Here is a 14,382-nt window from a genome sequence, read left to right as displayed (position 1 = left end):
ACTTAGCATCATACAAATGATCCTCTTTGCACATTTTGTACTTGTCCTTCTCCTACGCAATGCTGAGTATTTGTGAACATAGCAATAAAGTCGAGTGGACTGTTATTTGATTGTAAAGCATTTGCATAATCTAGTTGAAAGTCGTCAGCAATAGACGTCTTAAGGCAAGACTATGTCAGCACACAATGACTCTTGATTGAATGATTACTGTGTGCATGAATTCTTAATGTTGAGACTAATATTTAGTTAGGCTCAGCTGTATCAGATGATCAGATGCCGTGGCATTGATTCATTCTTGCTGATTAACCCGTGATGAAGGGAGTGTCAGTGCTAGTCCCACCTAGCAATCAGTCTAGTCTCCTTTTCTGAGCTGATTGGTGAGTTTACTTTTTAAAACCCATTCAGCTTTACAGAACTGGGTGGTAAACCTTGTAAAATTTTATGAAGCTTCACTAACTTCACTATTCAAAAATTGTGCAAATATAGTAACTCTTTGAGTACATCTATATTTTTATGATGTTTGTAGGTGAGCCGTCAGGGAATACAGGAAAAAGATGGCAACCTTAAAGGAAAGAATAATTGAACTGATTCAAGCCGGAAACATAGAAAGTGCCAAGGCGGAGCTCAACCTTTTACAAGATGGATTAATAGATGAAGAAGGAAATACTCTTTATCACGAAGCCGTGTCACGGCAAGATGTGCTGTTTCTGAGGTAAGACTAAGATTAAGCTGTTAGGAGATGGCTGCTAAGGATCCACAAAAACTAAGATGTTGACTTATATGAAGAATATAGAATATTTTTCATATATATGTATATTCCTTCAAGAATTTGACCAATTCTTTAACAGATGGCACAAATGTCAAAAAAGACTTCAGATTGTAAAAAAGAAGAGTGTTCAGAATCACTCTACTTGAAGCTCACCTTTTGCAAATTTGCATTTAAACATTATCACATCAACATTGTTATTTGTCAGTTATATGTGAAGGAAGAGGTTGATAATGATATCAATGGACTGTTACTTGTTCTTTTTGTACCAGTACGTTGTATGGAAAGGTGTAAAATACTAGACAGGTGTCACAGAAACAGCTGTACTATCTGATTGGTTAAGCCCTGTAGCTAAGTATTCTGGATTGTTGCAGTTATGACCCACATATATAACCTATGGTATCCTAAATACAGTTTATGTAACTCATTAGCCCATTTGCCTTTATGTTGTAGCTCATGACCTGAGAAAAGGGGCTGATGTAAGATTTTCATTACTTTCTATTAACTGCTGTAATTAAGAAATAGCTCAAATCATGTCTCTAATTAAAATTCAACTAAAGGCATATCTTTAATTAAGATGTAACTCAAATCATATCTTTAATTAAGATGTAACTCAAATCATATCTTTAATTAAAATGTAACTCAAATCATATCTTTAATTAAAATGTAACTCAAATCATATCTTTAATTAAGATGTAACTCAAATCATATCTTTAATTAAGATGTAACTCAAATCATATCTTTAATTAAGATGTAACTCAAATCATATCTTTAATTAAAATGTAACTCAAATCATATCTTTAATTAAAATGTAACTCAAATCATATCTTTAATTAAGATGTAACTCAAATCATATCTTTAATTAAGATGTAACTCAAATCACGTATTTAATTAAGAAATAACTGAAATGACGTATGTGCGAATGGTTTTAGTAAATATTGCTTATGGAAGATGCTATTTTAAAGCTAGCCAGGTCCTAACATTTATTAAAACATCTTTTAAAAAACTAGTATCTACGACAAATCCTTTAAAATGCGATTTAGCTACTATTTCAGACTATCTAATTATAATATTTCCTCTATGCGCTAGCAGCATATACAACTCCAGTCATTTATAGTCTATATTTAAGACTAGATTTGCCAATAAAATAGATGTACTATGTCTCTATTTGCAAAATTTAGATCTACTATCACCTCTAGTCATTGAGTTTTAAATGTTCTCTGTTTCAGTTGGTTACTGACCAATTACCAGTCCACACTTTCACCCAACACGCCCAATAATTCAGGCACCACATGCTTTCATATCGCGTGCCGCCAAGGCAAAACTGCCTCCTTCATGGCCTTGTGGAATGGCTCCAAAGTGCAACAAAAGCTTTTGTGTCAGAAGGCAGACAGCGACGGTCACACCCCCCTTCACATGGCATGCCTTGGTAAGACATTTTAAAGCAGGTGATTACAGGTGTTTGTTATGAAGGCTGCAGACAAGTTTACCAAACTCAAACTGCAGCCGACTTATAGAAACTTTATAGTTATTGTCGCAGGATGTGGCTATGAAGGGGCTTGAGGCTGTGAGTGACTGTGATCATGAGGAGCCTGTGGCTATGATGAGCCTGTGGCCATGAATTTCTTATTTCGAAATAGCAGGTATAATGACTGGCATTATACGCCCAAGGTGAAAGACGCTTCAGTAAACACTTCAGCCCAAACCCTGTTGATAAGTGTTTAAACATGATTTGCATTTCTCTGCTTTGCAAGTAAATGCTGCTATTAAGTGCCGCCATGATTCTCGTGTGATTCTGGGAAGAATATTCCAGAACAGCTGCGATGGATAAGATGTAGTTGCAAGAAATCTGATGTTTGAACTGCTGTTTGCAAGTTCTGCTACCTCATTTCTCATGACTAGCGGATATAGTTAAGAATGATAGGAATCGTAGTACACCTCTACGTGCATTCAAAAGTTGGCGACGCCCAACTAATTTTCATTTTGAAATCGCAAACTGTGATCCAGAAGAATCTGTAACTGGCAAACATTGCAACTCACAATTTTTGATGACTCCAATTGTACCATTACCATGCTCTGCAAATCTTTCAGCAGTGTCAACTAATACGAAGACTTCAGACACTTTTGACAGCAAACATCTTATCGGTGGAACTATCATTAGTGCTGCTTCTGTAGTACTGACTCGAGAAGAGCGTAACGCTGGCAGCTTATCACTTTGCAAACGTAAATAAAAGTCAGCAATATGCTGCTCTGTTGTACTTTTTATGTTGCTCTCTGTTCATGACAGAAGGTCAGCTGTCTGTGGCAAGGGAGATAGTTGGCAAAGTGAAAGAGGCAGCATTTGCCACAAACAAAAAGAAGCAAACTGCATTACATATAGCTGCTGCCGGTGGACATACATCATGCGTTAGATTGCTCACCCAGTTCAAAAAGCTTATTGATGCACTCGATTCATTTGGTGAGTTTGTAGTATGCCACATGACTGCTGTTCCTTTTACACTGTATGCCACATGACTGCCACTCCTTTTGTAGTATATGTCTCATGACTGATGTCCCTTTTGTTGACCCACTGCTTCTCAGATTATTTTCTTACTTATGGAAAGATCAAGTAGGCATAGCAAAGGATCTTAAGTAGGAGTAAGCCTGGTGTCATCGATTCCTTTCTATCACCTGTTAGAGTTCTGTAACACAATATTGTACCCTCAGCTTGTCATTGGCTCTACTCAAATATAAAACACCTGTTAGAGTCCTGTAGCAATGTTTTTTTCTCAGGTTTTTGTTGGCTACACTATAAGACAGCTGTTAGAGTGCTGTAACATAATGTTGTACCATAAGGTTGTCATAGGCAGGCGCTGCTCTAGTATCAGACACCTGCTAAGGTCTTGTCTAGTATCAGACACCTGCTAGAGTCCTGTCTAGTATCAGACACCTGCGAGAGTCCTGTCTAGTATCATACACCTGCTAGAATCCTGTTTAGTGTCAGACACCTGCTAGAATCTAGTCTAGTATCAGACACCTGCTAGATCCCGTCTAGTATCAGACACCTGTTAGAATCCTTTCTAGTATCAGTCACCTGTTAAAGTCCTGTCTAATACAGTCACCTGCTAGAGTCCTGTCTAGTATCAGACACCTGTTAGAATCCTGTCTAGTTTCAGTCACCTGCTAGAGTCCTGTCTAGTATCAGACATCTGTTAGAGTCCTGTCTAGTATCAGACACCTGTTAGAGTCCTGTCTAGTATAAAACACCTGTTAGAGTTAACCATTTAAGACGCAGTCTTTGTAACATTCATTTTTAAAGATTCTTCAGATTATCTTAATAAACCAATAGGTTACACATACTTAGTATTCTATTAAAGCCAGTGCTACTATAACATTCAGCAAGCCATTCAGTAGAGCATGATGCTGCTTCTCATATACCGCGTTTATAAGGAGCAGTGAGAGAGGGGTGGGAGGCTACCCCAACTAACAGATTTTTAGTTGTTGCACTAGTTGGGATAACTTGAGATAAATGGTGCAAGTTGCTATTGAATTTGGAGTGAGCCATTTGAATAAACGTAGAGTTTTTTTTTTCCAACCGTTCGTTGTCTTTTATTACGCTTGGAGGATCTGAAAACTTGCTAATCAAAAGATTGAAAAAGTTTTTCTAGTCCAGTTCATATCAGACTCAGGATCTGGTCTTTATAATATGAATAACTAATGCAGCATACAGAATTATATAATATGCTGTCTTGTGTTGAACTTACTCTGATCATTAGGAGCATATTGACTTTCTTAGCAGCCTCTTTAAAAGTAATATTTTTTAGCCTGAGTATGTTATTATTATTAGACCAATGCAAGTCATTGGGCATGAGAGCCAGGTTTGAAAAGTCTCAGTGAGATATGTGAAAACACAGATCCTGAGTCAATATGCTCCTAATGATCAGAGTAAGTTCAACACAAGACAGCATATTAGCCTATATAATTCTGTATGCTGCATCAGTTATTCATATTATAAAGACCAGATCCTGAGGCTATATTCACCTTTGCTTGTTTTTATCCCAATTACCTACTATCATTACTTACACTATTTCTTTTGATAACTCAAATTTGGTTTTTGATCTAATTGCAGATAGAAACTGGCAGGCGGTGGATTAACAAACCAAGGTCATCAGCATGAACTAACTTTCTTTTTCTACGCGAGGCTGTCCACTAGTGGTACACCTGTTTTGGCATAAGCTAGATAATTGGCACACTCCAAAAGGGCTCCAGAAAAGTTTATTTTTACCCAACATCCTTAGTGAATCTGGCATTAAACAGATAATAAACTCATGCTAGGTTTGTCACATCGGCAAATGTTCAAGGAATGAAATGAAGTCTTACTTTATGGCCCATGGTGCTAAGTGAACTCCCATTCTGCCTTTTATATCCATTCAATCAATATTGTAGCCATGCTGAAGGTACCAGTTGAGGGAAGTCTGCTTTTGACAAGTTATTCTATGAAGCATTATGTTGTTTGCTAGCCAGGTTACAATGTCCTGTATTCGGCTTTTAGCGGCTTATTTGCTTTAGAGCCTCCATGTACATGTAGGTCGGTTATACTAGGTCGATCACGCACGTACTCATTCTTCGTAAAACTAATTGACCGAGTTTTATGAAAGGAGAATTTGCAATTCCAGCATTGTACAAATAGCATCGACTAAAAACAGATGTTGTCAAGTACATAAGTGCAGCAAGATATTATGAGTTATATCAAACCCTTACTTGCGTTGAGTATGGGTATTTGTTTTTAAGTCTCTGCTTTCTCTAGGGGTTACTTCTGTCAGCTGGAAAGCAGAGTAAATGCGCAGACGCAAGTCATGTCAAAGGCATAGATTTGACTGCGCTGCTTTTGCAGACACGTTTTCAAAATCTTACATTAACTCGCAGAAGTAATTCTTCAGTTGTGTCAGCCAATTTCTGGTCATTTAAGAAATTTCATTTACTGTAAGAGAAGCCACCGTAGCATAAGGCCAGTTTCCAAAACTGCTATTGTACCAAACGGAACTCTAATTGACATTTGTTGGCAGGTATTATTGCTACCGTTTCAACTGGTATGATTAACATGTGTCATCCACAAGTGTGGGTAGATGTGATTAGTGTAGACTGGTGCATAAAGCCTGGTTCCCATATCGATTACAAGACTCCGTGGTAACTTGCGCAGCAAAACTCTTGCGGCGCTAGGCTCGGCGTGATCTGTTCGCATAAAACCTGCATCGCTAAACATAATCGCGTAATCCAATAAAATGTTCGCTCGCCATGCCGTTTCTATAATGGTGACCTTCACCCATACAGTGCATTTTGGGCAAGTTTAGCCTGTGGCCTTCTGCAAAATTTGAACAGCGCCAAACTATTGCGTTGCCGCCGACAACTACCGGCAGTCCTCGGTGGTCCTCGGCGGTACCCGGCGCATAGGTTCCCATTTCACTGCTAATAGCCTGCAATGCTGCCGCCGATGCTCTGCGACATATATATGGGAACCAGGCTTAAGGTGAGACTGACTGCTAGATCTAACTTTGCAGTCAGAACTTATGCTTTGCTGTCAGCCTACATCAGCAACCATGCCAAATATTTCATATTTATCATAATTGTGCGTTGTAGATGCGACAGCATTGCACTATGCCGTCAATGGAGGTCACCTAGTGACAGCAAAATATCTGCTAGAGAGATGTCATGCTAAAAGCAATTTTATAACAACTAGTCAAATGAATATAGCTCATGCTGCAGTTGCCTCTGGAGACTTCAATATGGTGAAATACATCTTTCACAAAACAAAGGAACGTACGCATGTTATGATAACATCTACCGGTGCCTCTGTTCTTCACATCGCTGCAGGTATGAAACGGTGCACTTACTTGCGGGGCCAAGTTGATGGTCAGTAATTTATGATAAAAATCTACTTTTTTCAAGAATAAGTAAATTGCTGTTATTTAGATCACTTTGTTAGAGACGAACTTGGATAAAGTTTCAGGAGATTTTAGCAGAAGGTTTTGCTATCATTCGCGATTGTGTTTGATGTTTGAGTTGATCTGACTGCCAGAATGTTTTAAAATATAAATCTACAAAACTTAATGGTGGTTAAAATGCTCAGATCAATCAAAAGTGCGATTGTGCTGTCTAAAGTTGCAAAGAGACTGACAGAATAGAGACGCGCATTGCTGCAACTTGAACGTAATAGCCGATATCAACTATAGCAATGATAGTAACTAGTGATGTCATTGTGCATGAATTTTTTTTCTGAGAATTTTAATCGTTATCAAGTTTTGTCGAATGTAATCTTGAAACATCCTGGCAGTCAGATCACCTCAAACTGCAGAAACAATCGCAAATGATGACAGCAACTGTAAGACCACATCTATAGGAATACATATCAGCACTCATGTGCTATCAAAAGTCCAGCAGTACTTTTCCATGAATTTTAAAAGAGTAAAGTTTGTAAAATAACTAAAAACATAAGCGCTGCTGAGTTTGGTTGAAAATCTGATATGCACTAACATAGTGCGGAGGCTCACTTCAGCGTCTGTGTTGTTATTGTAGGTATGGGGTATGAAAACATTCTAGAATTCTTGCTTGTTCAGCCATATATCTATCAGTACGTAAACATCCAGGAGAAGAATGGTTGGAGTGCAGCGCATCTGGCTGCTTTAAGGAACAGAGCTGGCTGTTTAGCCATTCTCATTGGTTTTGGGGCTGATATTCATTCTAATAAAGACAAGGTGAGTCTTTTTCAGCAACTGCCATAATGAACCACAGTTTGTTAACATATATAATATTAAAATATATATGTTAAGATTATATATGTTAACAAACTATAACATATAATTCAACTAACCAATAATTACGTGTATTTACTTGTAGCAATTACCTTAGAATTTTAAGCATGCATCTCGGCTAGAAACAAACATCTATGATTCTATGTCTATGACCATCTTATGATTGGTTGAGCAGCAAAGGTGTTGCTTTACTTGAAGATTTTATATTTTGAGCAAATTTTAGCAAGAATGCTCGTGTCTTGGAAAGCCATATGATCAAACAGGCGGATTTGGACAATTTCTTCTGTGTCTGGATTTGCATCATGAGTTTTATTTCAGTAGAATATCTAGTATGTTGGTAACGTTATTCAATTAATATTTTGAATTTTTGTTCAGAAATATAAATCACCAAAATAGTATTACCCAAACCTGTTTCTGCTGTTGGGTAGGGTGCTTTGACTTACGTTGAGTTGACAACTCCTTTCAGTTTTCAAAGGTCAAAGATAATTTTGTATCTTTTGATTGTATTCATTAATGAGAACACCCTAAAATACTCATAAAGGTGTCGACATCAACATGCCATTTATATAATCTAAGTGTGTTGGATTTTGAAAACTGATTACCGTAAATAATTTTAGAACCGGATGTCCGTCTATCAAATTATGTGCTACAATGAGACATCGGACATGCGCAGAACGTTTCCTCAGCTATTCGAACAACTCGACTTTGCACGAGGAAACCGCCAAACTCGAGCACGCCACAGAAGTCCTCCAAAATCCCATAGCTCCAACTATGTTATCAATGACAGCAGCATCGCTCAACAAAATGGCGACAAGACAAACAGAAAGTCGGCCTCCAAGAGAACTTCATCACTCAATGCTTCTTACATTGTGAAATCTCAAATGGATTTTACCAAAACAAACCCTATAGCTGAAGACTCTACACCTGGGCTGAAGCAACGAAGTAGGTGTCCAAAGAAACCACATACATTGCAAATTATTATGGTCTGACCTGATTGGTCTGTCAGACATTCTCAATACTCCATGAGTTATTCTCTGCTTCAAGAGCATTGAAGTATCTTATCAGACATTGTGATTTCAATTTGTAGTACTTTTGTAAATATCTAGGATTTCACAAGAATAACATGGCACTGCCTAAGAGCGGCACGACCAATAGAGTTGCTAACGGTTGGTATCGAATGACCAATGATGGGAACGATGACAGTGATGACGATATTAATGTCGATGACATCGAGCTGTGAGTCTGACGTTTGCGACTTTTATTCTTTTCACAGCTTTCATCGCTTTTCCCAGTTTCAACTTTCACTTTTACTATTTGCTATTTCGAAACTTTGTAGTCGAATAAAGCTTTCAAACATAGTTTTAGATATTTTCTCCATTGAGTGCAGCGAAAATATATGTGGCAGTGTGCTGGTGTGTTTTGACCCCATGCTGTTAACTGGATGGCTATATTATAGCATGGGGACCATAAAAACTGCTACCAACAGACTGAGTAGGTTTTATGGAAGTACTAAGGTACGATTGAAGACTATCTTGAGAAGCAGAGAAAGTATAATTGTAATAGTTAAATAACTGTCATAGTTAGTTATTAATTTGCATATTTCTTCATCTAGTCTCCCACTTGCTATCTACTCAAGTAACAAAATGCATACAAATGGATGTCATATGGTAACTCATTCCTGCTTAGTTTCCTGAAAATTGCTAGTAAAGGGGAATGGCTTATTATAATTTACAGGTCATGTAGGCTAATGAGCCTATCATGACAATAACTAACAGGTGGCAACAGGTAATACAGTGACTCCTGTGTTTTCACATATCTCACTGAGACTTTTCAAACCTGGCTCTCATGCCCAATGACTTGCATTGGTCTAATAATACCATACTCAGGCTAAAAAATATTACTTTTAAAGAGGCTGCTAAGAGAGTCAATATGCTCCTAATGATCAGAGTAAGTTCAACACAAGACATAATATTATATAATTCTGTATGCTGCCGCATCCATCCACTCGGCTTCTTTACTTTACTTTCTTTAATTTGTGCAAAATCAAAGTTTGATTTTTCTGTAAGTGGATGCATAACCACTTAGGTATTTGCCCTTTTACAGAATCCCTGAAACTCCTTTGAAAACAATTCAACAGTTCAACAATTTTCAACACAGCACATACACGCCCACCCAGTCAACAGAGGACTTGACTGAAAGGAAACCGAGTTCACCCATTATCCAATTAGAGAAACCTAATAATCAAATATCTGGTAAGACTCTTTTATGTGTAAAATTTGGATCACTAATAGAACCAGTTCATTCTATCATTTGCATAAACATTGCTCAGATTCTGATGAAGCAGCAATGCAATTGGCAAAAGAAATTTACAAAATATTTTCATGATTTTCGTCATGAAGAAACAAAGAATTAAAGACTGTTTATCAGATTCCAATCACAGAAAACTCTATTATATGAGGGATCAGCAGCTAACAATTAATTGTTAAATCAAAGCTTAGTTATGCGGAGTGGCGCAAAGGATTGTAGCGGTGAGACAACTTCAGCGTAGTAGCTTGCATATCATGAGTTTATAGTCAGTGTGAGTGTTTCTTCTTCACTTACATCTACCCTAATGTTGTCACACCTCTGTTATTATAAGGAACTTAAAATTTAGATTCGATAATATAAAGAATCGCTTGCTCAAAAATAAAAAGCTTCGGGATTTGAACTGAACTAGAGAAAGTTTTTCAATTTTGTGATTAGCAAGTCTTCGGATCCTCCAAGCATAATGAAAGACAACAAACGATTAGAAAAAAAATTTATCTTAAGACTGTTGACTAGCTACATGAAGTAGTCTTGAACTGTCAAAGCGTAACAAAAGATTTCTTCTCTTCTGCTAAAACTCATTTCTTTTTAGGTGATGTGCTCCTAACTTGTCATTTATTGCATAATTATTTTATATTGGTAAGTTTAACAGAGTTTCACCAGTTGCTCTATGTCTATCTATGTCATTTGTTTGAAGCAATTCAATATTTTTTTGACTGGATCTATTTTAGCCATGGTAGCACACATAACAGCTTCCGCATAACAGCTTCTTTATAATTCTTTAGAAAACTATAAAGTAGGCGACACTTCTTCACTTGTAAAAGGGTTAAATTCATCTTTCCTGATTTCTGACGAGCTAATTGAAAAGTACAACGCCAGCCTCTATTTGAATGCCACTTCTATTTGACCACCACTATAGGGGAAGGGTAGAAAAATAGAGCGGCATGGCATTCAAATAGTGTTTGTGTGGTATGTTGATGAAAATAAATTTTCCAATGTAAAAGTTATTTTATGACCCGCGCAATGCCGGGCATTTAGCTAGTCGTTACTATAAATAGAACTGTGTCCATCCGTCTGTCTGAAACCATGGCAAGAGTGTGAGGAAAACAGATTACCTCCCTCGGGATTTGATCTCACATCATCCATTTTACAGAAGGGCGCACTACCAACTGCACCACTCCATCAACTTAATAGTTATATTAATTATGATATTAAAGGTAGTATTAACTTTAATGTTGTGTATAGCTTCACCCCACAGAATAATTCTACTATGATATAGCACATTTGATATGTTGCATAATAAACAAGTGTCACTTTAGAATATCTTACGATATGTAATGGTGCTTCTTATAGGCACGACTTTACCAGTTATTGTCGATTATACTCAACAACAAGAGAATGGTGACGGAGTAACGATATACTTCCATAACGGTTCTATGCACACGGTCAAAGTAAAAACAACTACAGTCGATACCAGCAACCCGGCACAACCGATAAAAAGTTTCACGTCTACTTCAGAATTTGAAGTTCATCAGGAGCCAGAGTTTAACAACACTCAAGAAACCGCAGCCGTTGATGACCCCTCTTCGCACCACTCGCCAAATGTCCAAACTTTAGATGAGAATGAAACACTTTATCTGGCAGAAAGTTCAGATGAGTCTCTGCCTTCACCGCCTCCTTCTATAACTAACATGGCAGAGTTCTTCGAAACCAGACCTGATCAAGGAGCAGTACTGGCCGACAATGACTCGCCTGACCTGAATCAGCCTGAAACCTCTGGTGCGAGAAATTACATACCTCCTCCAGATTACAGCAGGGTAGAAAGTTTATCATCAGCCCTAGAGAGTTCATCAACGATGGATGCATCAGAAGGGGTTGCTGAGATCAACGCTGCAATTGCCAAACCTAACAGAATGGAGCAAAACAATGGAACTGGATTAACAGATCTCCAATCTTCTCTCTCACATCAAGCACTTTTGGCAGCAGCAAGAGCTCTCCCTGTTCCTTTACCATACACCAGACCACAAAGCAATAGGTACGTCGCTGCCAAACACGACACAATACAAGAACTAGAAGAAAAAGATTTAAGTTCTTCCGTCTCACATCAAGCAATTCTGACAGCTGCAAGGACTCTTCCTGTTTCTCTGCCATACACGAGACCGCGGAGTAATAGTTACTCGCTTGTCAAGAATGAAAAACAAGAACAAGAAGATAAAACTTTGAATTCCTCTCTCACACACCAGACAAATCTGATAACAGCAACAGAAATGCCTGATCCTCTTTCCGATACAAATTCACAAACCAACCCCTATACTGCCGACAAAGAGAGTGTGATAAAAGAATTGAAGGAAAGAAATCGTTCAAAGCAAACAAGCAATCTGCAAATTGTCGGTGAAAACGAAAGTACACGAGAAAGGGCGAATCCTGACAAAACTTCTTTGGAGGCTTTAGCGAATACCACAACCCATTCCAATGATGTTGATAAGTCATCTAGACAAGGTAGTGCTACCAAAGTTAGCAACTTGCAAGTTGCCGATTACAATGGCGATCAATTGTCTCAACACACGAGTGACTCAGCAAATTTGGAATCTAAAAATTATCCAGGCAATAGCTACTCACAAGATGGTCTTGTAGTTGACCAGCATAATTCTGCTGACGAAATTGAACGTGAATATCTATTATTTGCGGAGGAAGAGCTCAATACACGAGATAACAGAAGTGAGAGATCTGATAAAGAATCTGGAAGTATTTCTTCCGAAGCATTTTCTCAGTGCCAAGAACCATCCTCGGCTGAGGTAAAACGTGGTAAGTAAATATTCTTTTGTAAAGAAGAATTTGTTAGACTCTATTGCACTCTATTTCTTTATTTCCATTTGTAAAGCCTTTTTAGATGGGGTTTTATTAACTTGAGTGGCACGACCTAATTGAACAAATAGAATCAAACAAAAAAATCGAACCTTGTCACATGCATTTACAATGTATACATAAATAAAATACTCGCAGTTCAAATTTACGCAAATTCAAAATGCTATATATGTTAAAGATAGAGTAAAGCATAAGCAGACAACTCTTTGGTTCTCAGTTTGTTTTAATATAAAATTTGATCTTTTATTAGTATTTCCTTCAGTAACTATGAACAGCGAACTAAGAAATGCTGACCCTCGGCTGATGAGAGAGATAGTCATTCACACAACTAAAGCTGACACAAAGAATATGTAAATAATGTGTATAGTAATTGCTATAATAAATAGCCAAAATATATGTTGTTGATGGTAAATTTAGGCCTGGAAACTGCTAATTCAAACCTAGGGCTTGCCTTTTGGCTAACAATTGATAATCAATAAGCACCTACAGTAAGTTTTTTTAGTCACAGTAGTGGCTCTTCTTCTCTTACAACTTCGCTATTTTGAAATTATATTACCCTACAGACTACAACTCAATTAAGCACATTTATCTGTGCTTAAACAACTCTATTTATACTGTTTTCTAAACTTGTAGAATAACATTCGGTGCGTATTTAGAAGTTTTCTAGTTTAGCCCATAAGATAGCTTTAGAATCTTGTAGAATAATTTGCATGCAGAGTTTCCTAGAGAAGTTGACAAGTCAAATGATTATATCTGCGAAAATACGCCAACTTCATTTCTTTTCTGATTGTAATTTTGATTAGTGACATGAGAATATTCAGTCTTTAATCTTATATTTTGTGTCATCACGCATACAGCTGATCGAACTGCTATTTTATAATAGACTCCAACAGCCTAGTGCGCAGAGTTCCTTCAAACACAAGTGATGGGAGCAATTCCAACCTTGAACTCAAGTCTTCAACTTCTTTCAAGTTCAACTACAGAGCGTATAAAAAGAAAATATCCACAAAACATGACACGGCCGCAGATTTATTCGAGTACGATCCAGTAAATTAACATTTCTGTAGCAACCCCTTGACCTGTGACCTTTGCAGCTCGTGAATTGTCATAATAACTAACTGACTAATAGTATTGCATTTATCTTGTTTGTTTTCTTCATTTCTGTATATAATTGTTAATGAGGCCAGTCATTGTGAATGTCCCCAACTTAATGATGTATCTATAAATTTAACGAATGAATTTCTTTATGGTATTAAATAAGATAACCCAATATAGATCCATAACTGCAGCTGCAGTTGACTATTTGTGTATGGTGTTTTTTCGGAAGAATGTTGAAAGCATCATCCTCAACGTTCGAACTTTTTCACCTAACTGTTCCTTGGAAGAGTATGCAGCTCTAGTATATCGGGATAATAAAATTGCGCAGCTCATGTATATCAGGATAATAAAACTGTGCAGCTCATGTATATCAGGATAATAAAATTGCGCAGCTCATGTATATCAGGATAATAAAATTGTGCAGCTCATGTATATCAGGATAATAGAATTGTGTAGCTCATGTATATCAGGATAATAAAATTGTGCAGATCATGTATATCATGATAATAAAAATGTGCAGCTCATGTATATCGAGGATAATAAAATTGCTTATAAAAGTAA

General features: G+C 37.3%; 1 protein-coding gene across 1 annotated transcript; it reads left to right on the top strand.

The window, feature by feature from the left end:
- Positions 1 to 280: 280 nt before the first annotated feature.
- Positions 281 to 14,012, top strand: LOC137391180 (uncharacterized). Its single transcript, XM_068077561.1, has 11 exons — positions 281 to 377; positions 527 to 712; positions 1,996 to 2,195; positions 3,054 to 3,224; positions 6,383 to 6,616; positions 7,319 to 7,497; positions 8,172 to 8,496; positions 8,661 to 8,790; positions 9,658 to 9,806; positions 11,212 to 12,663; positions 13,607 to 14,012. Exons 2-11 carry the CDS (start codon positions 555 to 557, stop codon positions 13,777 to 13,779), a joined length of 3,171 nt encoding a protein of 1,056 aa, XP_067933662.1. The 5' UTR covers positions 281 to 377; positions 527 to 554; the 3' UTR covers positions 13,780 to 14,012.
- Positions 14,013 to 14,382: the final 370 nt, after the last annotated feature.

The sequence above is a fragment of the Watersipora subatra genome, chromosome 3 (assembly GCF_963576615.1).
Source record: "Watersipora subatra chromosome 3, tzWatSuba1.1, whole genome shotgun sequence".
NCBI lineage: Eukaryota > Metazoa > Bryozoa > Gymnolaemata > Cheilostomatida > Watersiporidae > Watersipora > Watersipora subatra.
The sequence above is the reverse complement of the archived record's forward strand: the minus strand, read 5'-3'. Positions and strand labels throughout refer to the sequence as shown.

Bases quoted from the DNA above. Each gene is read 5' to 3' on its own strand.
- LOC137391180 (XM_068077561.1), top strand. From the start codon at position 555: ATGGCAACCTTAAAGGAAAGAATAATTGAACTGATTCAAGCCGGAAAC. The intron at 9,807-11,211 runs GTAAGACTCTTT...TGCTTCTTATAG, and splicing joins ACCTAATAATCAAATATCTG to GCACGACTTTACCAGTTATT. The intron at 12,664-13,606 runs GTAAGTAAATAT...ATTTTATAATAG, and splicing joins CTCGGCTGAGGTAAAACGTG to ACTCCAACAGCCTAGTGCGC.